General features: G+C 39.4%; 1 protein-coding gene across 2 annotated transcripts in view; it reads left to right on the top strand.

Moving 5' to 3' along the window:
* UNC5C (unc-5 netrin receptor C) overlaps nucleotides 1-27,445 on the top strand; it is a 397,080-nt gene that overhangs the window by 337,156 nt on the left and 32,479 nt on the right. Inside the window, exons 8-13 of one of the 2 annotated variants that reach the window (XM_035293289.3) lie at nucleotides 4,145-4,201; nucleotides 6,228-6,419; nucleotides 7,082-7,426; nucleotides 10,538-10,625; nucleotides 19,919-20,087; nucleotides 22,983-23,216. In XM_035293289.3, the coding sequence (XP_035149180.1) occupies nucleotides 4,145-4,201; nucleotides 6,228-6,419; nucleotides 7,082-7,426; nucleotides 10,538-10,625; nucleotides 19,919-20,087; nucleotides 22,983-23,216 (1,085 nt within the window). The remainder of the gene's footprint in view (nucleotides 1-4,144; nucleotides 4,202-6,227; nucleotides 6,420-7,081; nucleotides 7,427-10,537; nucleotides 10,626-19,918; nucleotides 20,088-22,982; nucleotides 23,217-27,445) is intronic. The other variant, XM_035293290.3, reaches the window with a different exon arrangement.

The following is a 27,445-nucleotide window of genomic DNA, read 5'->3' on the forward strand; positions in this document are numbered from 1 at the left end:
TCTGCCGGAGATGTTATTTTTTATTATTGCTAGGACAACTCTCAGCAGGGTCACCTCATTAGCTGAAGAAAATGTTCCCTGTTGTTCTGTGAGAGACGGATCAGATGGAGAAGCATGAAAACAAACACCAGAAAGTGATTCCATGTTCCCCTCATTTAGGGGATGGAACAGTAATCTCCTTCTCTGATTCCCAGCCTCCTAAGTGATGTTTTACTCTGTAGTTGTAGAAGTGCTTTTAAAATGATGGAAAAAGTTTTACAGGGATGCCTTCCAAAACTCTTTATCAGTGTTTCCATAACAGAGTAAATTGGAGTGTCGAATCTTTGGTGGGTACACTTAGTACTGGTCTGTTTTAAATTTCTCATGTAGGAAAATAAGAGTTTGGCTAGATTGGTTCTAATTGCCTGTGAGGAATAACTAAAGTGAGATTTAAAAAATGTTTTTAATATTTTAATATTAAATATTTTTTAAATATTTTAATATTGTATATATAGTGAGACTATAATATTTTTAAATATTTTCTTTAAGTTCTTTCTCAAATGCAAGCACTTCATCAGTTATACTGATACACCTATTAATAGATATCTCACAAGCCATGTGTTATAGAAGCCTATCACTTTACTCCCTTTGCAAATCTGTATGTATAGAAACAAAAGTAATTTTCTTCAAGATTACTTTTCATCACAGGATTTGCATTTCACTTAGAATAAAATTAAAACTCATTGTGGAGGGCAGGCACAGTGACTCCTGCCTGTAATCCTAGCATTGTGGGAGGCCAAGGTGGGCAGATAGTTTGAGCCCAGGATTTCAAGACCAACATGGCAAAACCCCGTCTGTACTAAAAATACCAAAATTAGCTGGACGTGGTGGTACATATTCTGAAATCCCAGCCACTCAGGAGGCTGAGGCAGGAGAATTGCTTGAACCCAGGAGACAGAGGTTGCAGTGAGCCACTGCACTCCAGCCTGGTCGACAGAGGGAGCCTCTTTAGCCTGTTCCATCACCTCGTGACCTGGTGCTGCCTATCCTCGGACCCTGCTTCCTCCCTTTCCTTTCTCACTCTCCCACCCTCTAACCACTCTGTCTTTCTGTCAGGACTTTTGTATTTATTGTCCTTTCTCATCATACAGTTGCCTCCTGAACTTCACTTGGTAGACTCCTTCTTTTTTTCAAGCTCCAGCTCAAATTTCGTCTCAATTAAAAAAAACCTTTTTTTTCCCCCTAATTCCCTAAATTGGCCATCCTGATGTCTTCAATCACATTACATTCTTTTGGTTTGTTTATTTATTTATTGAGATGGAGTCTCATTGTCACCTAGGCTGGAGTGCGGTGGTGCTCTCTTGGCTCACCACAACCTCTGCCTCCCAGGTTCAAGCGATTCTCCTGCCTCAGTCTCCCGAGTAGCTCGGAGTACAGCCACGCAGCATTATGCCCGGCTAATTTTTATATTTTTAGTAGAGCCAGGGTTTTACCATGTTGGTCAGGCTGGTCTCAAACTCCTGACCTCGTGATCAGCCCACCTCGGCCTCTCAAAGTGCTGGGAGTACAGGTTTGAGCCACTTTGCCCAGCCTGGTTTATTTTTAAAAGAACTTTTTCATTATTTGAAATGATCTTCTTATTTTATTTACTTGCTTCTTTTCTGTTAAACTTGAGTAAAAATAACAGCATCCCCATATCTACAGCAGAACCCACAATATAATAGGGTTCAAGAGTATTTGCTAAATGGATGATGAATGAATGAATTCCAATTCTGTACCTAGAATGAAATTGAATTCTCAGATAAATACCATAAGGCACAAAAGCATTTACTGAATAGTTTAAATCTGCATAAATTGTGAAAGTTGACATTCAAATCAATATTATATATTCCCTAATATTGGTCTGCCTGCTATGAACAGGAATTCTGTGGGAAGCAGGGATAAACAAAACTCAGAACTGCTTTACAGGGAAAAAATTCAGACCACGTGATATTTAGCCAGAGATAGGCTTTTCCTTTTGTAAGATGCAGCTCTTCTGCTTATTCAAGCAGGCCCATGCTGATTCTTTTCTTTTCTTTTCTTTTTTTCTTTCTCTCTCTCTTTTTTTTTTTTTTTTTTTTTTTTTTTTTTTTTTTTTGAGACGGAGTCTTGCTTTGTCGCCCAGGCTGGAGTGCAGTGGCACAATCTCTACTCACTACAACCTCCACCTCCCAGTCTCAAGTGATTCTCCCATCTCAGCCCTACCCCTGCCCACCGAGTAGCTGGAATTATAGGCACACACCCCACGCCTGGCTAATTTTTTGTAATTTTCGTAGAGATAGGCTTTCATCATGTTGCCCAGACTGGTCTCATACTCATGAGCTTACGCGATACACCTGCCTCAGCCTCCCAAAGTGTTGGGATTATAGACATGAGTCACCATGCCAGGCTGCCAGGCTGATTGTTACCAAAAGTTTCAGGATGTGCATCATAGCATTTCTAAATATGCCTTTTATACTCATTTCCTTGCCCTCTTACCTGCAAAAATAAGCATTTTGACGTTCCTCTATTTAACAACATGACTTCCAAGAGGCTGGTATTGTGATCTGATCTCCTCTACTAGCAGTGAACTTGTTTTGTGTTAAGTCTTTGGGTTTTGAAAATAGAACCTGTGTATGTCCCAGATGTCCTTTTACTGAGTTCACAGAATACAAATGGAAAAATTTTATTACCAGACAGAGGTGTTTAAAAATGAAAATCAAACCTAATACATGGACTCAGACAACTGGAATGAGGAATATAATATTTATAAAACTGAGTAGGAGGTTGCAATCATTGCTCTAAAATAGAGCATTAAAAATTAATTCAGAGCAAACCTGTCTGTGCCACAGCAAAGCTGTCTTTCATTAAGGTAGCACTGGATGTTTCTCCAGAATTAGTTCCCCCCAAATAGGTAAATAGCTGAGTGTTGTAAGAACAGAGTGTTCTGCAAACTATGGAAGTGCTACCTGAAGCACGATTTAGAGTTACTTTTACTATTACAGCTTTATAGACCTTTCATTTTGAAACAATTAATTGTGATTCTTGCAGTTTTCCTCTATTTTTGTTCTTGAATATTACTAGAAAGGCTTAATTCACGTGCTTATTCGTCATCTGCATTTGATTAATCCAAATTGTACTAGATCATTTGATTAATTTGTATGTAGCAGTATATTAAATCTTGATGAACTGTGGGTACCCATTATAAGATATATTTTAAAACTTTCCGTAGGTTTTTCATTTCAAAAAGTTTGTGTTGCACATATTTTAAATGACTTTTTCCTATCTTATTCCACTTCACATTATTATCATTATCCATATTGTGTTATTGTTAGTTTCCATCTTCAAATACACTAAACAGGAAGAGAAATAAAATGCTAATGTTATTTCTACACTTTCCATTGAGAGGAGGTTTTTATTTTTCCCAATACACACCATTCCTCTGAAGCCCTAAAATAAATAACTTTATAACCTCTAGGCCCTATTGGTTTTCTAATGATTTCAAATGAAAAGCATCCAGTTTCCATTGCATTGACAAACTGTTCAGTCCCTGGGCAAAACCTATTGGATTCCTATTAAATGAAGGGGTCAAGAAACAACCAAAAATCCAAAAAGTAGATTTGAGATGGAGCAGGGAGAGGTGGTCTCAGCTCAGCTCATTAAATGGGTACTTAATCTTTGACCATTGATGACAGGTCTTCTTTAGTTCTCTTAGACCAAGCGCAAGCTGTTATGATTAAATAAATAAATAAAAACGGTTTAGAGCCTTACTGAATATGTCCTGGGAATTAAAGCATATGGCAGGGGTAAGGAAAAAAGATTTTCCTTATGCTAATGACCCTTGATGTCTGAAATAAATTAGATCCATTAGAGTTTATGCTCTATGAAAGAAAGACTTTAAGCACTCCAAAGTTAGTGACTCGAGACCAGTTTTGCTCTAAAATTCAATCTGCCTGCTTATTAATTCTTAGTGAGGCTCCAGAGCAGACAGGAGATGCAAAATAATAATTCTGTACTAAACCAGAATTTTAAAGGACCACAGGTTTCTTTTCCTTTTAATTAAACCATTTTTCATGCTTCCCATTTTGTTTCTTTCATTAATTTGATTTTGTTCCCATTTTTGTTTCATTTTTTTTTTCTTTTAAAGGTTTCATTTATCCCATTTCAACCGAACAGAGAACTCAGAATGAATATGGATTTTCTTGTAAGTTTGATGCTTGGATTTTATGTTGCTGAATAATCATTTAATGTTATTGCCCCTAGTTCAAGTTTACCTTTCTTTAGATTACAGATGTGCACACAGGAAATAGGAGCCTAATATATTCTAACATGAAAAATAAATTAGATTTTTGCTGCTAAAGAAAAGAAAGGGTCATTTCAAGACTCTGCCAGCTTTAAAATCTATCAGTCTACCATTCAAAGCTTTAGTCCCAGTAGCTGACAAAAGATATCATGAAATATGCTGATATAAGTAAAGGGCAGGGTTCAAATACTAAAAAGGAAAGGGTAGAGAAAAGACAGATCTGTTGAGCTGGAAACCATGAATGTTGAATAAGTAACTATGACCTGGTAAAGTAAAACATTAAGGATTTAGATATAATATTCTGACCAGAGTTCAGAATCCTGCAGCAGTGCCTGAAATAAAACCCAGCAGAAAAGTGAAGTAAGCACTTTGAAAGCAGCACTCATCCAACCAAGAGTATTTAGGACATCACTGGTTTTCTGAAGAAAATTTGCTAATATTGACTTGATTCGTGATGAAAGTGAATATTCTGAAAATTCGGGGAAGAAAATTATCTTTAAAAGAAAGCAAAATCCTTTTGGATACATTACATTTAAACACAAAATGCTAAAAGAGATACAGAAATTTCCAATAGAGAATTCATTTACACTGCTAATATATGAAACAGTCCATGACATTAGTGTGGGTGATCTTGTGAGCTACTGGCAAATGAAATGATGAGTTATTTCACCATGTAAACCATGTGGCTGTGAGTCTTATAAGAGTGCAGTGGTTCCTACATTTTAGGAGGTGATGGGACCTACAAATTTGAAAGTTCCCTCTCCCCGAAAAATGCACGTGTATATAAAATTGGCCAAAAACTTCTGGGTTGTTCTCGACCACCCGAAGTACCAATTTAACAACCTCTTTTACAATGAGTGGAGCAGCTTTGATTAATTTTGCTGAACATGTTTTCATGGGTCACAGAAAACTAAAAACAGAGACTTAAAAATGTCAAAGGGGTTCGCAATGGTTTCATTTCATTTGTTTTTTTTTTTTTTTTAATTATCAGCTTCTATCACCTTTTCCAGCTGGATGAAAGCATGTTCTCTGCCACCAAGGCAACATGCAACATTTATAGGAATTCTGTTCCAGATACAAGGCCTCAGTTGACTGACACACTGTGTTGGTCAAATGCTTATTTGCCTTCTGGGGTAGCCTGACCTTTCTGATCACTGAACCAGGCCTTTATCTTACTTAGTGCACAGGAGAGCTATATTTTATTCTAGTAATGAGTAGCTCAAATGTAAATCTCTGGCAGGGGACCGTGAGAAAATCAGGGTTCTCAGAGATAATACTGCATCTGTATCAAAAGCCTGGACTTAAAGAAGGTTATCGGCATTAACCTCTGTTCCCCAGATCTGGGCCTTCTGAAAGCACACCTTTCAAATCTAATATGTTTGCTCCTGATATTTGCTTTGCTTAGTTACACCATTCCCACCCACCTTTCCATAGATTTAGGGGAAAGTGAGGACAGTGCAATGGAAAGTAATTTTATGACTTACAGTGATACTTAGGAAAATATTCTGGTTCAATAAGTATGCAGATTTAAAACATGCCAGATATTTCTAATAGTTTTTAAAGAATTATCAGTGAATTCAAAAACCCTTCCAAACTTTTCCACCTGAAATGAGTTATAAACTTTTTTTTCCTGTGGGTTGGGATGGTTTTAGTTCCAGTTTCTTTATAAGCCTAGCAATAAACGGTCTGTTATGCTACTCAATTATAAGATAGATTAGTGGGTGGATACATACAGAGTGAGAAAGGAAAAGAAATCAGAGATAATTTTCCACTGAAAGGCCACAGCCATTTTATATAGCTTTTGAAATAGATTTGAAATTAACCTATAAAAAAGGCAGTAAATGTCAAAAAAAATTATAGCAATACATATGTGTACTGTGGGAAATTTCTATAAGCAGCTGGTTCAGTGTTTCATTCTTCCCTCTAGCTGCTCCTGATTCAGATGATGTTGCTCTCTATGTTGGGATTGTGATAGCAGTGATCGTTTGCCTGGCCATCTCTGTAGTTGTGGCCTTGTTTGTGTATCGGAAGAATCATCGTGACTTTGAGTCAGATATTATTGACTCTTCAGCACTCAATGGGGGCTTTCAGCCTGTGAACATCAAAGCAGCAAGACAAGGTGAGTTGACTTCACACCCTGTTACCTATGCATGTAAGCAGTTTCAAAATCAATGACTTCAGAGTCATCTCATTCAACTAGAATGTAAGCTCCATGAAGACAGCAATTTGAGTCAGTTTTGTTCATTACTGCTTTAATGTCATGTACAAACCAGATTAAAGTTAACAAGGCATACAGTTCCTCTTTTTTTCTTTTCTGACAGATTTTTCTCACTTTTTAACTTCTATTTGAAAAGATTACACTGATTGGTTGACTGATTTCTTAAGTCTTTTTTTCCTTCATTTGATAAGACATCTTGTATTGCTATGAATACAATGATTTACCAATGAACCCAACTCTTAAATAGACCAGGAAAACTATAGCTAATAGTCACCTAGTGGCTACACTGTTCAATCCAGTCTGTTGAAATAGCTAAATACCTTGGGCATAATGAGTAGACTTCGAAGCAAAACATAGAATGAACTTGGCCACTTACTCATAGCCAATAATAAAATGGCTGGTAGTTACCTGATTGCCCTGTTTTCAGTAAAGCCTGTCTATCCACCTCCATTATTGGCTGAGCTGCTTTACTTTTGGCTCAGAAAGTGTAAGGGAGATTCTGACTAATATAGGTTAGCCTGAATGGAGAACGCCAATGGGATTCTTTTCTTTTTCTGACTCAGATCTGCTGGCAGTACCCCCAGACCTCACGTCAGCTGCAGCCATGTACAGAGGACCTGTCTATGCCCTGCATGACGTCTCAGACAAAATTCCAATGACCAACTCTCCAATTCTGGATCCACTGCCAAACCTGAAAATCAAAGTGTATAACACCTCAGGTGCTGTCACCCCCCAAGATGAGCTCTCTGAGTTTACGTCCAAGCTGTCCCCTCAGATGACCCAGTCGTTGCTGGAGAATGAAGCCCTCAACCTGAAGAACCAGAGTCTAGCAAGACAGACTGATCCATCCTGTACCGCATTTGGCAGCTTCAACTCGCTTGGAGGTCACCTTATTGTTCCCAATTCAGGTATCTTCTTTGTTTGTGTCATGTTTTCATTAGGCCTGAAATGTTAAATGTGACATATCTAGCCCAGATCTACTTTCAATGTAAACAGAATATTACTTCAGACAAAATCAGCAAAACCATTTCTCTTCCCCCAACCAATTCAAAAATGCTTCCTCTAGAAATTTTATATTCACAGCTTTCTGCTGAGGTGTAGTCTGGAATCATCACTGACCTCCTTTTCTCTAGAACTTCAGAAGGCAGCATCAAGCCACAAGTCCCACTGTAGTCATTCTACTTTAAAAAGAAAACCTATTTATGAAATATATCATTTGGTTCATTTCCAATTTACTACACAAGCAATGCTACAGCATACACATTTTTTGATCATCAGAAGGCATCATAATAGACATCAAATCTTCATTTATTAACCTAACTTTATCACACAGTCTTTTACCTCACAGTATGGATAATGTACACTATACTCACTCCTACCTCTGATATATGTATCCTGAATCACCAGATTCATCAGGTGTGCTCTTATACTATTATTTGGTCTTCAGTTTATTATGTAGTTTCTCTGCATCTAGAGAATAAGCCCCATAAAGTTCTTTCATGATGAGTTAAAGTTAATGACTGATACTGTTGGATTAAAAATTGATATTCATTAATCAATATTAGTAATGGGTTTGGAACCATGGGTCATAAAAGGGCTAATGGCTTCCTCTCTGAATTTATCTTAATTCTTTCAAACAAGGCTGTGAGTATTTTGTAAGTACAGTAATAAAAAGCAGTTTGATTGACCTAAAGTGTTGCCACATTAAAAAAAACATAATGTATATATAGTCAAGGACTATACAGACCAATGAGTCTTCAAGCCCAAATATGAAATTTTATTTTATTCTTTCTGTGATTCAGTGTCTCATTTCAATGCCTTGGCAACTTTTACTCTATGTCTTTAAAAATATTTTTTAACAAAATTAAAACATTTAATAAAGTATCATTTTTTCCTTTTTCTTCACAGTTTACATAGTTGGGATCATGTATTACATAATGTTTTCCACCCTTTCTCATTAATCCTCATGCTATTGCATGCTGTTTAAAATCATGATTTTAGGCCACGCACAGTGGCTCGCTCCTGTAATCCCAGCACTTTGGGAGGCCGAGGCGGGTGGATCACGAGGTCAAGAGATCAAGACCATCCTGGTCAACATGGTGAAACCCTGTCTCTACTAAAAATACAAAATATTAGCTGGGCATGGTGGCACGTGCCTGTAATCCCAGCTACTCAGGAGACTGAGGCAGGAGAATTGCCTGAACCCAGGAGGCGGAGGTTGCGGCGAGCCAAGATCATGCCATTGCACTCCAGCCTGGGTAACAAGAGCGAAATTCCATCTCAAAAAAAAAAAAAAAAAAAATCATGATTCTAAATATCTTTATAACAGTCCATTGATGAATGAATCAAACTATAATGTTCTTCCATTGTGGAAACATTACAATTACTCTCAAAATAGTTCTTTTCTCTCTGATATGTATTGGATTCTTCCTCCTCTTCCCATTTCTATACCTACCACTTTCTCATATGTGCATTAATATGAGGGCTTCTTAAGTGGAAGGGAATGAGCTAGCATGTTTTAAATTCTTCCTATGTATGAGGCAATGGTGGTCAACATATTATATTTCATTTAATGGACAAGCAATAGTTACCTTATACTCATGATGCTGTTTCATCCCGATAACAAAGATGAAGGTATGTTTTATGTTTTCAATGAAAAGAATAAAAGCAAATCATTCTGTACAATGACAGTCTATATTTTTTTTTTAAGATGGGGTTTCACCATGTTGGTCACGATGGTCTTGAACTCCAGACCTCAGGTGATCCGCCCTCCTTGGCCTCCAAAGTGCTTGGATCACAGGCATGAGCCACCACGCCCGGCCAACAGCCTACTTCTTACAACACCAGGGCTTTCAAATCACTTTCCTTCTCAAGAAGGCAGTGGCTTGACATCTTCAACCAGTTACATAAAGGCCTATGAATAACTACTTCCACTTAACTCTCCATTCTTTTCTCTTGAGAGAAAAGTGTGGTCAGACAAGTTTTTGTATCACCTCATGCTCATTTGGCATATTCCATTTTCTCGCTAACTAAAGTATAAAGTACTCAAAGACAAAAGACTGTCTTCTCCTTGAAATTCACAGCAGTGCCAAACACTATACTCACAAAGATCCTTTATAAATTTGTATGGGGCTGAAGTAAGCTGGATTTTATGGGAATAAAACAATGGAGTCACACATCTTTGGAGTGCTATCTTCCCTGAATCACTCTTTGTGATGATGAGCAATGGTGTGGGCCCCAGATCACCATCATGGGCATCACCTGGCAACTGGTTGAACTAAAAAAATCTCCTACACCACATTCATATCTTTGAATCAGAAACTCTGGGGGTAGGGACCAGGATTCTGTGGTTTAAGGAGCTCTCCAAGTGGTTCTGATGTGAGCTCAACTTTGCAAAGCACTGCTACCGCAGACACAGCTTAGAACACAGCCCAATCTAATAGTCCTGCAAAAGGGCACAAGTTAGAACTAACTAGAAACGCTTTGACCTGCTGTGACTAAACTAGCAATTACTGTTCACTTTCTAGAGCTACGTACAATAAACGATCTTCACCAATTCTTCTTATGCCATTATGGAATTACACTGATGCTAACCAGATATTTCAAAAATACATTTTTTGTGTGGTTGAAATTGGCATTTCCCTGACTTTGAATCTCGTGGAGATTTTTCAAAAAAATTAGAAATGATGCATCTTTACAGCTCTTTGAAATTTTGAGCAGTTGTTGGTTTTCCCCTTGTCTTGCAAGGAAAACAACAGTGGGACCATCTGTCTGTTCCTTAAATAAAACAAGAGTTTAAAAAGTTACATCATTCCTTTAATTCCCTAAGAGTTCAGAGGGAGCTGTGGTAAGGAGGGCAATGAGGAAGGAAAATGGAGGAACTTGGAATATTTACATGTCTTTAGAGAAAGCGAAGCAGGCTTATGGCTGCACGGTCACAAAATCTCATTCCCTTTTGCATGCTGCAAAAGCTTTGCTTCTGAGGTCTTATATGACTGCTTTTCTCTTTTGCTATTCAGGAGTCAGTTTGCTGATTCCCGCTGGGGCCATTCCTCAAGGGAGAGTCTATGAAATGTATGTGACTGTTCACAGGAAAGAAACTATGAGGTAAATATGCTTTTTCTGGTGCACTGACTTTATCGATGTCTAAGTTGGAGGAGATTATACAATACACACAATAAACCCAACATATTTTTGCCTCAAGTGCCTTGCATACATTTTCTGGCATACATTTGTTTTTCCTTGACCTACAATAGGTCAGGTTTTACTTCTCTTTGTCTTTGAAACTCCAGACACTTTGCAGATCTTGAATATGGGTAGAAGGCTAGAGATCTTTTCCCAAGTGGACATGTTGCTTTATTTCCTGGAAAACCATCCACAAATGTGATCCCTAGATTGTCCAAAGAGACATGTGGGTAGAGACAGAGACATGGACTTCATGGGGTCTGGCTCAGGAATCCAGCCTGTTCCCATTACAGAGTTAAAGGTCACAAAGGATTGAACAACTCTGCCAATGCCTACCAGTCCCACTAAGCCTAGCCCTTAATTCTTACCCACGGATTCTTCCTTTTGTGACTGTCTTGTAGTTTAAATGCTACCAATTTCCTTCTTATGTTTAGCACTGATGAATTCCACATTAGGTCATTCAGAATGGGGCTAGGATTGAATAAAACTAGGCTGAATTATAAGATTTTGTTTAGAATGTGTCATAATCATAAAGGTGAAGTTATTTTAAGTGAAAATAACAAGAGGCGTTGAGAAGTCCTAAATTCAGTTTTCAGTTTGGCCTCTAACAAATCGTATTAGGTCTTTCTTGATTAGTTTCCATGTAAAATGTGTGTGTTAAATAGTGCTTTCGAGGCTGATTAATGCTTCTGAAGTACATCCAGATCTTCAAATGAAAGATATTAAAATGGAGATCCTCATCATGTCATTATCATTGTTTTTCCCAAGGGGAAAAGCTTCGGCTCCTCAGCCCTGAGCTCTGAATATAAAGCACAAGTGACAATGCAGAACTAGGTTATCATTATAACACATTATACCTTTTCTTTTCCCAGCTCTCATCCTCAGAAAAACACCCATTTTTAGTCTTGTTCTTCACTAGCCATAAAGCTTTTTTATTAAGCTCTCAGGTGGAGATATTGGCATTTATAATCAGTGTGACCCAGAACATTTTTTTCCTCGGGTATCTTACTTCCACCTACATAAATACTAGCCTGTCTAAGAAAATAATACAATTCCTGAGCATTACTCATGCCTTAAATTTGAGCAACAGAAAATCACTAAAAGGCTTGTATTTACTCACATCAAGTATTCATTTTTTTCATTCCCAATGCAAAGCAACATTCACAGGCCCTCAAATCTCCCTTCTTTTGCATCAGGAGAAAAGAAGATGAGCAAACTCCAAGATCTCCTCTTTATTTTATTTTATTTTTCCTTCTCTCATCCAGAGTCAAGGTTAGCATTAAGTACGTCTGTCCATCAAGGCCTTTGCCGATGTGGACATTTTGTTTAAACAGAAGTAAGTATTGGCTTGTGCTTTAGGGTGAGAAACAGTGAATTGTGGGGTCCTCTTATTCGCCATCGCTTCTCATTATCTGCAGCTGAAGATCAAGCCTTAAGGGGCTTCTGTAGGCAGGGGCTGAAGCTGAAAGAGGTGTGTGCACTCACTTGCCTACTCTTCCTGTAGCTTCCTTGGCACCCTAACCGGGATAATAGTACATTTCAGATGAAGGTAAGAAAAACAGAAAATTGATAAAGCTAGACACTTTTCTGCCTTTGACTATAATGAAAAGGAAACCAGAAATCACTCCTTGCTATGCATATCATCTGAAGTTAGGTTCAGAGGGAATTACTCTGTTGAATTTAGTGTGCATCAAAGAAGTTCTGTTTATAAAAATAAAGCTAGAGAAACCTCAAGATCTCAAAAGAAAATATGCTCCAGAGACTATGAACGAAGGAACAAATACAGGAGGCTTACCGTGTCACATAAATGAGAAGTCTTCTCATCACTAGTTTTCTCTTATAAACTAGATGCATTTTTATCGTGAAAACACAGTGGCAGGAATGTGCTTTAGAACATAGTCATATTACAAGGCATCCTGCCCTTCATCCGGCAAACTCTTAATTTCACTTCTCACTACACTCTGAAAGCTGTGATGAGCTCCACTTTAAAGATGAAGAAATTGAGGCACAGGGGAATTGGGTTCCATAGCCAAGGTTTCACAGTCGGTAGCTGAGTGAGGCAGAATTGAAACTCAGGCTTTTCTGACCACAAAGCGCTTTCTACTTCCTAAGTGCCATCCTCCTCCATTGCACCATGCACAAACCACACCTCTGCCTACTTATTATGGTGCATTTTTGGATACGCTTTCTATTGCTCACTAAAGATCCTTTCTATCCGCACATGATACAAGACAGAACTTCTTTGGGAGAAGACTCTGTGAGGACCTCAGGAGCTGTGATGTTACTAAGCTTTTGGAGGAAAATTCTGAGCAGTTTTCTCCATTTTCCTTCTCTGATTCCTTTTATTGCATCCCAATCTGGGTATGTTTCCAGTTGGATGGTATCCAGCTGCTCATCTGTGGAAGTGAATTGTCTGAAGAGAGGCATGAACTTAATTACATGTGGCATAGTAGATGTGACAAGAGGGGTCTTACCATTACTGAACATGCTCTAAGCGAAAGTGCAGGATGGCAGCTGAATAGCCTGAATGAGCCACAGAGATGGGAAAAGAGTTCTCCGACCATCGAGGGGGCAGTGCTGCGCTCAGGTTTTCTACCTCTCCTCCTTTACAGATCTCTGGAGAGGGGGCAAAGCCTTTGCTTTCCTGGTAGATACAATTTCCACAATTAATGCTGCTCACATGGGCCTTTTTGGCTTGTTTCTAATAGCACTTTTCACAAACAAACCCAACCTGGACTGAAATTTTGTCCTTTATCTATTCTTGTTGAAAAACAATTTGAGTTGAAGATATGAAAGCTGATTTTCCCTTTTCTCTGCATTGTATACTCACCTAGCAGTTTCATCAGAAGATGAAGAAATCTATTTAGAAATTCCAGATATAAAGGTGAATAGAACACCATTTTGTAAACTGTAGGGAGCCACAGAAAGTTTCTGAGCAGCCAAGTGACACAGGAATAGCAGTGCTTTTTAAAGATTGATCCAGTGACAGTGTGAGGGGTGCATGGGTGAAGGGAACAGAAGGACTTGCCCAGAAGGCTTGGTGCTGGGGTGGCCCTGGCAGTAATGCAGGTGAGAGGAAGAGGAGGAGGAAGAGCCAGGCCAGAGGGTGAGCCAGGCCCCAGGCTGAGAGAATGGAAACTCTGTAGAGAGAATCTACTTCAGAAGAGAAAGTATTTCACAGCTTGCTAGAAGTGTTGCAAAAGAGAGTCAGAACACACAGAATAGATTCAGAAATCAAGCCTGGGGCACTGTGAGAATTGTGAGAAAGGTGAGAGGCAGCAATGGCTCCAGGGGAGAGGACAGATTCCAGTGCGGATGTATTCAGTGTAAATGGGGATGTGGATTCCTGCTAGGGACATGGAAGTAAAGTCATGGCAAGGAAGGAACCTCCAGCCGAGAAAATGCAGAGGCAAAAAAAACTGGGGAAAGACTTCAAGAAGTATTCCTAAGAAGGTTTGGGTGTGATGAGAGAAATGAAATGGAATATGTAAGGATAAGGCAAATGAAGAGTTTGCGTCTAGCATCATTCTTAACATATTACTGTGTTATGAGTAGTGGCTCCTCAATTAATATTTCTGAATGAATGAATGAAGGTTTTAAGGGTAGACAGACAAACTGTGGTATATATAGGATCTCGAAAATCAAAGGTAAAGAGAGCTCCAAGATGGAGCCTGAAGATGGGTGCTATTAAAGTGAAAACATAGAGAAAGAGGAAGAAAAACAAAAAGATGATTAAATTCGTCAACTGACTGTGGGACATCAGTGGCCTTTAGGATTTTTTTTTTAATTGATGAAATCCCCTTAACAATGGTTTAAGATGTGAGTTAGTGGTGAGGCAACTGACATGACATATATAGGTATTAAATATAAATAATAAAGTAATGTGTTAGGATAAATAGAGGTCCAAAGTTCCCTATGTGGGTAATCATATAGGAGATAGATTTGCTTAACATGTTATTTTTTGGAACTTTGTAAAATCGTAGTTGACATTATTCTGTCTCAGGAAACATGGTGATCTTTCTCCTTTTAGTAGAGTCCTTTCTCATTCATGAGCCCCAAGTTCCTCAGTTTGAAGGAAAAGCTATAAAAAGACTAACAATGGGGGTTAGTGAGTCCAGATGTATTTAAATCGTATCCCCATACTGTTCTTGACAATGTACATTTATGCTTCAAGGTAGTTTATAAAACACTTCTTTTTGATAAGAGGAATAAATTTAAATAAGTGGATAAAAAGGTAAGAAAATGGGGAATATAAAGTTATGAAAGATAAGATAAAGTAGGCAAGCAGTTAGAATATAAAATAGTTAATGTAATTCCCAGCACATTTGCTGGTACCAGGTCATGAATTTACTATTTCTGAGCCTTTCAATAAGGAAATGTGTTAAGTAACAAGATCCGCGTGTCCATGAGGAAAAAAATACGCTCAGAAGAAACTCAATTATTTTTCCTTTGGTTTCTCATAAAGAAGACATTTTGCTAATACAGTGAACAGCATCCTTAAGAGAAAAACAGCAATGAGTTTCAAGGGCTGCTTCTATCAGCGTCCCTCAGTGAAGTAGATAAGCATAATGCTTATCAGTTCTGGCTTAATCCAGGGATAGATTTTGTTCTGTCTAGGGAAATGGTGGCACGCCCTTTGGAGTGGCTTTCATAAATATTATTTTTGCACAATTGAGCTTTTGATAGCAAGTGAGTTAGATAGTCCCTGTCAGGTACCTAAAGTGCAAATATTTCAAGTTGCCAGTTATGTGTGAAGGCCTGTGTTTTAAAAGGCAGCTGAGCCTACGGTGGGATTATCATCCTGAGGGATCAGACAAAAGAGATGACCATTACTAGAAAGTATCTCCTGTTCCCACAGAGGTGTATGGAGATAGATTCTTTTCAAGGAGTTTTGAGCCTGCTCTAGGTAACAGACAATAATAGTTTCACAAAGACTTAAACCCACTCTAAACAACCCAAAATACAGCGTTGTATAAATGATTGGTGTTTGAAACCTAGCTTTACATCCTTAGACAAGTGTGTTAATATCTGCAGATTTCAGTTTCCTCTTCTGGAAAAGAGGTAATAGACATACACTAACAAACTTACAGGTGTGCCATGAGCAGGTGATGCAATGGCTTACATGAAAGTTTTGTCAATTATGCACTCTTGATTAGAAGTTCTCCTCACTGATAATGACAAAGGATGAGAAAACATTTCTGACAGGAAACTGAAATTTCTCTCTGTGGGCTTTATCCTAGAGGACTCAGCACCCATCCAGATAATATTTACTGGAATATTATCCTTGTTGGACTTCAGAAAACATTTAAAATTGTGATCATTATTCTTTGCTGAATTTATACCTAACTGCCGCTTCTGCCGCTAATTTTTGCTCTATGTTCATTTTTATATCACCTGCAATTAATATTTACAGACTGTTTGCTTGAATTGCTTAGAAAACACGTGAGACATAAAGAGTGAAGCCCTTCTCTGCAAAAACATGAATCCAAGATATTTATTTTCTGCTATTTTCTTCTATGTATTTTAATATCTTCCTTTGTGTAAATAAAGGAAATGTGTTACACACTCTAACCTTAGTTTTCACATAGTTAAATCTTATCCTGCCTAACTCCTTCCGTATATGCTCAGATATTTCCAGTTTCAATGCTACTTGTCTCATCTTGAAAGACTATAAGAGAATCTTACCATTATTTCTTCTTTGTTTTCATTCCCTGTTATGAATTCCACTTCGCCACTTCCCTATTCATTACATTCTTGCACCTCACTGGGTTAATAAATTCTTTTGACACCTACTGCCCCTCCTTCCCTTGCTATCCCTCTTCCAAGAATGGTGCCCATCAATATTGCATGCCGGGGTATACTTGGAGAGTACAGGTCTGACAGCTCCCCAGCCCAGCAGGGAGTCTTCTCCCTTCTGTTCCAAGTCAGTGATGAGAAGAACCCCTCCTCCTTCCTGCCTCAAGCACCGGCTGCTAACACCAGACTGAGAGATAGATGTTTTCAATCCCCAACTATATTGCAAAGACCACTTGAAATAGATTCCACTGTGGTCTCCTTCTTTAAAAGTTTAATGTTCACTTCTCAAGGTACACTTGTAACTAGAAGGTAAGAGTAGTGCTCAGAAAAATGCAATCATTGTTTTTTTCCCCCTCCAGGATAGGAAAAATAGAATTAAGCAATAATAAAGTCACTGCTTAAGGCAGATAGTATAGTATTAACTATGACACACTGAAAGCAGAACTTGACTTGTGTTTAAGAGAAGGAATTTCAGACTGAAAGAAGGACAAGCTGGGTTAAGAGAAAATGAAAACAAAGGTGGTAATGGGGATAGAAAAGAGGTCTCAATTTGCTCCCAATAACCTTACAATTCCAGATTTCAGTACATTCCCAAGAACCTAGATAACTTTAGATTTAATGGAAGAAAGGGTATTATTACTCAAAGAGAATGTAAATGCTATTAAAAGACTAAAAGTAGTTGAAAGTTGTGTTGGTTTTCTAAATAGGAAGAAAGAAAAGCCATAGGTTGCTGAGATCCTAGTGTAGTTTTAGAATAAGAGAGGAAGCAGTGACAGCCAAGAGTTATTAAGGGGAACATATGCCAAATTTTAATTGCATTCTTAGAACTAATAGTCAACTGTGAAAGCACTAAGATTTAAACTTGCTTGTGAGCTACCGAGTTAGCTTTCACAGTTTTATGCATGCTGATAAAAGACACAAGACTTGTGGATCAAAGACAACAGACAGCTTATTACCCACAGTGATAGCGCTGTACAGAGTACCATCATTGTTGTGCCAATGTTGTGAGCCCCATTTTAGAAATGGTAATCTAAAAAGTTCAGATGAAGCCTACATACTCAATTGTTGCATTTCTCCAGAAAGGACCTGTGAGCTTAGAGAACCTGAGTCTTTTCTAATGGGGAGTACACATATTTGCCATTTGCTCCAGGAGTAGACATTGTCTTTATCTTTCAAGGTGATTGCTATACAAACATCCATGCATAAACATGAGAAATTCATGGACAATTGTCTTCCAACAATATTAAAAATAATAACAACTGCCATTCATTGACTGTTCAACAAGGATAACCCATAGATGTAAGCAAACTTCTAGAATATGGAATAAATAATATGTAAACCATAGATAAAGACTAGAGAAAAATAAATTTCAAATGGCTATTGCAATAGAAATTTGATATGTCCCTTGTCATATACATGTGAATTAGATCAAAAGATGTGAACTGGACAATGTCCATTTTAATGGGTTTACATTTGGTGGAACTATATGGCTCAAAGTATTGATGTCATATTGGAAAGAGATTTCAAATGGAGTCCCTGAAAATATTGAAATTTCCAATTCTTGTGTTGCAAAGTTATCAGTGGTTAGAATGAGAACATAAATGGTAAGCATATCAGGGTTAGGGAGGAGAAAAGACTGGAAGAGATAGCCAATATTTGGAGGAAACATACAGCATTAAGAAATAGATGACTCCAAATTTACCCTGAAACTATTAAGTTCAAATGAAAAACTAAATATAAATTTTGGTACCTATGTTTAAAAGCCATCATTACAATCATGCAACTAGACTTAGCCTAAGAACCATGTCCATAGACTTAGCCTAAGAGCCTTTCATGTGAGGAATATGTAGAGTGGTTAGCTTTAACAACTTTCTTAACTCCCTTGGAACTTCATTACTTCATTTTATAAAGGAAATGCTTAACCATACTATCTCCATCTTCCCATGTAACTGGAGCCTGCTAAATAATATTTATAAGTAATTCCTCGATTGAGAATAATCAACGGCAACAATTTTGTGAGGCATGAATATAAACACAGATTGCAAATCAAAGAAAACACTCCCTCATACTGTCTATTTGAGTGACGAGTTCAGGATGCCACCATTTTAACAAGGACCTTGAAAACAATGACCAGCATCCATATGAAAATGAAGATAGAAACCTAAGGAGAGATCCGAAAGCCATGCTCTTCCAGCTGAGTTTGGAAAAATTGAGGTTGTTTGTTCTGTAATAAGACTGTAGAGGCATCATAACAATCTCCAAATACAGAAACAATGTTGCCTCAAAAGCCAGTCAAGGATACTAACAGAAATTTCAGGAAGTCAGATTGTACTCATTCTAAATAAGAATATTTTGTAAATTTGAGTTGATGGTAAATGAGGTGACCTTTTAGCAGTAGTGGACTGCAGTTTTGGATGTGTGTATAGCACTAACTGTACTTCCGCCATGTTGTAGAGAGCTTTTGGATAGAAGGTGCTTCCCAGTGACTGCCACGGGCTGTTCTAAAATTCTGAGAGAGTCCATGATTTCAAAAGCTATGCTATTCTGATTGAGTAGCTTGAATACTGTCATTGAGAAGGCGTTCATTTTCATCTCAGCACTAACAGGCACTTACTGTTTAGACTTCGAGCTATCTACTCAACACCTTTGGAACTACATCTTCACAAATTTACTGAGAGGTTGGGTTAGTTTATCCATTTGCTTGTTGATTGCAGTCTTGTTAGGAAAAAGATTTAAGGTAATTTTTATATATAAAAATAAAGAATCTGTGTTTTTGAGGTTCTTTCTGTTCAGATTCTCTGAGTATGAACTGTACAAGTAAAGAGATCTCATTTTAAGTTGCTGTATAAATACAGTTCTATATTCTTTCTAGTCATATTTGACAGAGTGAATCTGCTGTACTAGCCTAAATTATTCCTGAAAGTCATTTGGACTAAGTTTAGCTCTAGAGTGTCCTCATTCTGAAATGATTTTTTAAAAGTATTTTTCAAGTCAGGTCCTGAAAACACAAAAGTATTTAAAACCCTGTGAGACCAGTGGCAAGAATTATCAGAAAATCTGGTTATGTAACTTCATAGGGACTCTGTTCTTCCCATTCCATCTTGAAAGTGTCTGTACATAAATTCAGAGGAAGCTACCACAAGAAGACCTGTGTCGGAGAAAAGGGAATCAAAGAGATGCTGACAAATTGATTGTTATCATAAAGACTTCCAGTCCTGCAAGATCAAGGTCTTGCTATAAAGAGCACTTAATTCTGCATCACCTATTTCCTCTCCCCAACCCCCACTCCCCGGAAAAATAAAGAATTCCAAGAGAAAACTTGAACTGTTTGCATAAGAACTGTAGCTCTCAGAACCCAAGTGCATAGTTCATAAATACAACGGAAATATCACTGATGCCATTCTCTGCTCTCCTTCCAGGCCTCCCATGGATGACTCTCAAACACTCTTGACCCCTGTGGTGAGCTGTGGGCCCCCAGGAGCCCTGCTCACCCGCCCTGTCATCCTCACTATGCATCACTGCGCAGACCCCAATACCGAGGACTGGAAGATACTGCTCAAGAACCAGGCAGCACAGGGACAGTGGGAGGTGAGCTGCTGTCGGGATAAAGATGCTATGCAAGAATAATCCATGCAGATAAGCAGGAGCAGTTATGGCAGGCCTTTTATTTTTAAAGCAAAACAGTGAAATTTTAGCTCACCCTCAAAATGAGAGACAGACAGGCAGACTAGTTCCTGAGTGTTAGTTATGTCTACTGATTGATAGGCACACAGAAAATGATGGTCACTTATTAGATAACTCATAGGAGAAGTGCACATAAGAGACTTAGCCATGTTCCTTTTGAAATATCAATTATATATGTATATATGATGTATATGTGTATATGCATACTTCATACATATATACATATATGGTGTGGCTCATGCCTGTAATCCCAGCACTTTGGGAGGCCAAGACAGGGGGATCATGAGGTCAGGAGTTTGAGATCAGCCTGACCAACATTGTGAAACCCCATCTCTACCAAAAATAGAAAAATTAGCCGGGTGCTATGGCATGCACCTGTAATCCCAGCTACTCGGGAGGCTGAGGCAGGAGAATCATTTGAACCCAGGAGGCAGAGGTTGCAGTGAGCCGAGATCTTGCCACTGCGCTCTCTCTCTCTCTCTCTCTCTCTATATATATATATGTATACACACACACACACACACACACACACACATACACATATAATTTGCAGGTACAGAAACATTGCAACTGGGTAAGAAAATGTTAGGTACTTACGTGAAGACACATACCTGGGATATAGTTCTTGTGAACTTAACCTTGGGAAACACAAAGGGTGTGTCTCCAAAGCTCCACTAGAATGAACAGGATCCATGGCTCTCTGCAGCCGTTGCCATCATAACTTCTTAAGGATGATGCTTTAAACAAGTCCAGTTCCTTATATTAGAACCCTCCGCTTAGCACCTCTATTTCAGTAATACGTATAAACAAAAATATTCAATAATATGAATACTTGTATAAAATGTAAAACATAAAATAGGAAGTTATAATATGCAAAACATGTATGCTTTGCAATTACTTATGATAATTTTTTAGGAAAAATATTTTTAGAAAAGATGCACATGAAGATTCCAGTTCCTAATATTTGAAGAAAATATAGCATTAGATCTAGAAGAGCAGCAGAGCAAACCTGGGATTAACTGGGATTTTTTTTTCTATGGGCATGTTCTACTCTTGGCCATATCAGGGGATCACTCTTTGCCGAAGTGTACATAATTAATAAATAAACATACTCTATCTCGAGTTATGACCAGACTTATCCAGATCTAACTTTAATTCTATTTAACCTTTAAATGATTTATCTGGAAGACATCCGGTCTTAATTCAATGCGATCCTAATTGTTTGCATGACTCTCTTCCTACTGCCCTATCCGTTTCTGAGTTTGAGTGGTAACAATAACGACAGTAACAATACACTGAGCCAATGAGGAAAGTAGAAGAGGGCAGTCCTCATGAAAGCCCCTTGTACTTGTGCATGACTGGGACGCTCTTCGGCCATGTCTTCCAGGAAGCTTTCTGTACCATGTCGCCACTAGGTGATACCGGAGGCTTTCCTTTGTCCTGGAGAAAGTGGCTGCTTTCCAGGTGTCCTTTTGTGCCTGCAATAAACCTGGAGCTTCTGAACTTCTTTCCTCTCTTCCTTTTTAGGAGCTTCCTCTGGAGGTCTAGGTTCAGTAGAAGAAATTACTTCACTGATGCTATTAAAACACGGCTCTTATTATAGCTCAGATGATGTTGCAAGGCCCAACTAATAAATAATAACCGAGGTGGTGACCTCTTTCATGTCTTTGCGTAGCCCTCTGAACTAAGTTTATAACCAAGTGTTCATTCACTATTTCAGCAAATAGTTGTTAGACATTCACCCTGAGCCAGGCCACTGGAATACAGTGGGAATCGAAGTTGACATGAGTCCTGCCCCTACAGAAAGACTGACTCCATGTCTGACAGGACAGAGACTGACTCATGCTCATGTGTGTATTTCTTCTGTCTGAGATCTTCTTTTAAATTTGAGTTAATTAAAAGTTGGAAAATTGCACATTAAAATCTGAACTTCCAGTGTGTCTTGGAATGCGTGAGGCTTTGCCCATGTTTGGCCTGCATTCTTGCACAGCAGCCATGGGCCGAAGCGCAGTGAGGCTGAGCTCTTTACACAGACGTGCGCTCTGTTTACCCACAGTCTCCATCATTCCTCCCTGACTGTGGCCTGCCTGCTTCACATGCGTCTGTCACCTGGTTGCCCCAGGATGCATTCAGAATCCCAGCCCTTGGTTTTGGGGTCCCATACTTGGTCTTTCAGATTATATGTTCTGTGACCTGAACTATATAGATGAATCAAAACTTGGTTGAATTAGTCACTGATTTTTTAAATAAAAACCATCACGTCCATTTATTTTTATTTCTTGCTAAATGTTTTCAAGGTCTAAAAGAGTAGACTGTTGAATGACACATGAAGAGTAACAGAGAAATGTATCTTATGTGTCATGGAATTTGTCATGTCTTGCTTTTCTTAGAATCTGACAGCCAAGATGACTTAGAAAAAGCAGTGTATTTCTTTAGGAAGGAAGTGTCAGGTGAGTTTTGAAAGAGCATAGTAGAATTGCATATTAATGTACATTGTACTGTTCCTTAATTTATCTAATTCTTTTCACATGTACAGATTTTTAGGGAAAATATAGATTCTAGAAGTTCAAAAACTGCAAACTGAAGGACATTTAAATAAAGAATATTCTCAGTGTAAAGACAATGGTATAAAGAGACACAGTGATGAAAATCTTAAGTAGACAGAGCATAAAACACGAGGGAGAAAAAAGACCAAGAAAAGGATAGGTCCTGCTCAACCCACTATCATTCGCCACCATCCCTGGTGGCCCGCGTGTGTTCTGGGTAGCTTAGCCGTGACCCTTCCCTCTTGTCTCCCAGGATGTGGTGGTGGTTGGAGAAGAAAACTTCACTACCCCTTGCTACATTCAGCTGGATGCAGAGGCCTGTCACATCCTCACAGAGAACCTCAGCACCTACGCCCTGGTCGGGCATTCCACCACCAAAGCGGCTGCAAAGCGCCTGAAGCTGGCCATCTTCGGGCCCCTGTGCTGCTCCTCCCTGGAGTACAGCATTCGAGTCTACTGTCTGGATGACACCCAGGATGCCCTGAAGGTAAGTGCCTCCCACCTGGCCTGCCCTCTTCACCTTCACCTGGAAGCCAAGGTTTTGCCTGGCTGTGCACACCTGGAGACGTGGCTGAGCATGTGCACCCAAGTGTGTGGACACATGTGTTTGGCCCCGAAGGATGCAGTTTAAAAGGATAGATGTTTCTCTGAGGCCATGCTGATATATGAGCTGTTTATTCGGATTCCTCCCAAGGGCTACTTTGTTTACCTTCCTTGATTTCTTTTAATGAAAAATGTAGAAGAATTTGGCAATGGGACCCGTGGATGGTAAATAATCTCCTTCCATGTTTATCTCAGCTGCGTTCTTCCTATAAAAGGAATTGGCATAATTGCTCACACTGTATGCTCCTCTGGTGTGCTGCTTCATTTACATGCTTTCCCATTCTTTTTATGAGGGCTGTGAGGGAGCGGGTTAGCACTTGACAACAGGCTGCTGCTTTGCAGAATAAATGAGCTTAATTCCTGGTGTGATTATTGCCATCCATTTTATCCCATTTGAAGTTTAGGGGATATACTTAGTGCCTTTGAGGAAGTTATGGTCTAGAAGGAGGAATAAAAGAAGCATGTCGAGGTCGAGGAGGTAAGTCAGAGGGTGAGAAAGGCCACAGTTGCAAAGTGCTATGTGGGAGCTCAGGAGACGGAGGCATCATTACTTTGAGGAAATCTGAAAAGGAGCTAACGTTTGATGCCTGGCCCTAATGGAAGATTAGGCTTTGATCAGCAATAGTGGTGGGGAAAAACACGAGATTTCTAGTTGGAGGGAAGAGCATGAATAAACACAGAAGCAAACAATAAATATAGACTTTGTACAAGCAGATTGCTTCTGGTAAGCCTGGAATAATAGGTAGGAATTTCGTCTAGATAGACCTTCATGACCAGAGAGAGGAGTTGAGATTCAGTTATTGAGTTAATGGAAATTGGAGAGGTATAAACAGAAGAAAGACATGATTGAAAATACATGTTAGAAATATCAGCCTGACTTCAGTGAGAAGGTGAGTCAAAGTAGGAAGGAATGTGTGATGGAGCTGGGAGGATGACGGAGGAGTGAGATGAAGAGAACAAGGCTAAAATGTCCTGTTCAAGTGGCCTTTAGAGAATCCCATGACGAACGCTGAATGGGTGGGGCAGAAGGTCAAGTTTCTGCCTCTAAGTCATAGTAGCAAACTTAGGGGCAGGAAGCCTTGGGGTATAGAGATGGTGCCTGTCTTGACAGTTCAGGCAGCTCTGACAAAGTGCCCCAGGCTGTGTGGCTTAAATAACAGATGTTTACTTCCCACAGTTCCAACCCAAACTTCCATTCTGGAGGCTGAAAATCTGAGGTCAGGGTGCCAGCATGGGTGGGCTCTGGTGAGGAACCCTCTTTTGGGTGGCAGACTGCTGACGTTTTGCTGTGTCCTCACATGGTGGAGAGATGGGGAGAGAGCTCTCTGGGATCGCCTTTACAAGGTCACTAATCCCATTCCTAAGGGCACCACCCTTATGACCTGGTCCCCACCCAAAGGCCTCACCTCCTTATACTATCACACTGGGGATTAGGATTACCATATACAAATCTGGGGAGACACAGACATCAGTCTGTAACAGTGCCTTTTCTTTTTTTTCTTTTCTTTTTTTGAGACAGAGTTTCGCTCTTGTTACCCAGTGCAATGGCGCGATCTCGGCTCACTGCAACCTCCACCTCCTGGGTTCAGGCAATTCTCCTGCCTCAGCCTCCGGAGTAGCTGGGATTACAGGCATGCGCCACCATGCCCAGCTAATTTTTTGTATTTTTAGTAGAGACGGGGTTTCACCATGTTGACCAGGATGGTCTCGATCTCTTGACCTCGTGATCCACCCTCCTCAGCCTCCCAAAGTGCTGGGATTACAGGCTTGAGCCACCGCGCCCGGCCCCATAACAGTGCCTTTTCTTTTGGAATACTGAATTTTATAGACTCTAATTCAGTCTATAAAAGATGCCCAAGGCACAGTTAGAAATATATATGTGGTTCTCTGAACAGAGAACAGGTTTTTGAAATGGAAATCCAAGAACCAACTACATTATGTGGATAATTGTTATCCACAGTGGTCAGGGAGACTATCAAGAGAGAGGTAGAAGATAATCATAAAAAAATCTACAGCTGGGCACGGTGGCTCACGCCTATAATCTCAGCACTTTGGGAGGCTGAGGTGGATGGATCTCCAGGTCAAGAGATTGAGAGCATCCTGGTCAACATGGTGAAACCCCGTCTCTACTAATAATACAAAAATTAGCTGGGCATGGTGGCTCATGCCTGTGGTCCCAGCTACTGGGAGGCTGAGGCAGGAGAGTTGCTTGAGCCCAGGAGGCAGAGGTTGCAGTGAGCTGAGATCATGCCATTGCACTCCAGCCTGGGTAACAAGAGTGAAACTGTCTCAAAAAAAAAAAATAATAATAATAATAATAATAATAATCTACATGACTGAGAGCTTCTATGTATAAGACAAAATTCTAAATACTTTATATTAATTCACTTAATCTTCATTTTATCTATAAGACACCATAATCTCCACTTTATAGGTTTATAAACCCAAGGCACAGAAAGTTTAAGTACGTTTCTCTAGGTCACACAGCTGTTACGTGGAGACAGCAGGCTTCATGCCCAGGCTGCTGGCTGCAGCCTGGCTGCAGCCTGGCTGCTTGGCCCCTAAGCAAAGTTGCTGAAAGTGCCGTACCCTAGAGACAGGGGACCAAGGAAAGCCCTGGCATTGCAAGGGAGGAGGAAGGGCAGCCAGCAAAGGAAGTAAAGAAGGATGAGCAGCCAGATGAGGAATAGAAATGGAAGAAAAATGAGTCAAGGAAGCCAAGGAAAGAAAGTTTTTCTGAATATCAGGGTATTTCCATCTGGAGCTTCTGTTCAGAGACTAGTGCTTGGTTCTGAACACTGAGTGTTCCAGGATAGGTCCCCTAGGAAGTGGCTCCACAGGAAAAGACTGTAGAGGGTGCGAGTGGAAGCTGGAAGGTAAGCCAGGGGCCTCTTGCCATCATCTGTTCACCATGGTGGATTTGACCAGCATGGTCTTCAGACAGGGATTTGACCTCTTGAGTCAGTGCATATAATTTTGATGGTTGAGCCTGTAAGATTTTCTGATTTTGAATAAAAGTTCTGAACACACAGCTCTAATGTAAAGCTTAAGGTTATTTTATATATATATTCCTTGCAAATGTAATACATGCAAAGCCCTGTCAGGATAGGAATCATGCTAGGCTTAAATTAGGGGAAAAGGTATATGTAGGGGAGCCACTGGATCTGATTAAGGCAAATCTTTTCAACAGTTTCATGAAAAGTCATCGCAAAAGCATGCCATAGATGACCTACGTCATACTTGAAATGTTTGCTATACATATTTTATATTCACACACATAGTTCTCTCCTCAGGCACCCTGTCTTCCCAACAAACACACCCAAATACATGCAAAATAGAATATTTCATAAAAGTAATTCTGATTTTAATAATCAGTGAACACAAGATGCAAATGGTCAATAGTGAGAGAGAGTGATGAACAAGATTAAGCAGCGAAAACAACTCAAGAGCGGTTTGTGTCATGGTCAGTGCTTTCTAAATAGACATTTATAAATTCTCAGCATCTGGGGATCTAGCACTTAGCCTGAAACAAACATGAATAATGGATGAGGCTTTCTTGCACCTCATGGCCTTTTAATAATGCAGAAATACCAAAATCCTAGTTCTAGGTGGATTGTTTCTCCAACATACCAAAGAGACAATTATTCCAGTCACGTCACTCTTCCTCACACCCACACTTGAATTGGAAACTTGGGGCTGATTAGCTTAAAAAGCCCTTTATTACCAAAATCCTGCCTTCTTGGCACCCTGCCTGCTAATGTTCCCACCATACTCTCCCATCTCTCTGCTTCTCTAATTGCTGCTGCCCAGAAATACTTCCTCTTGCAACGTCCCTCCCAAAGGCCTCCTCCTTCAGGCCTTCCCTGCTCCTGACTCACACTTATGTTCTTCCAAAATCGGAAATTCTCACGCACAGAGGAAGCAGGTGGGAGTTTTTATAAAGACTCACTCTGGGGTCTTGCCCCACTGGTTCTGATGTAATTGCTCTAGGTATTAAAAAAAAAAAACAAAAAAACTCCCTTGTTATTCTATTGTGCCACCAGAGTTAAGAGCTATTATCCTAAACACTTGCCCAATTTTTTTTGAAACTCTGATTCTACTAAGAACAAACTT

The sequence above is a fragment of the Callithrix jacchus genome, chromosome 3, assembly GCF_049354715.1.
Source record: "Callithrix jacchus isolate 240 chromosome 3, calJac240_pri, whole genome shotgun sequence".
NCBI lineage: Eukaryota > Metazoa > Chordata > Mammalia > Primates > Cebidae > Callithrix > Callithrix jacchus.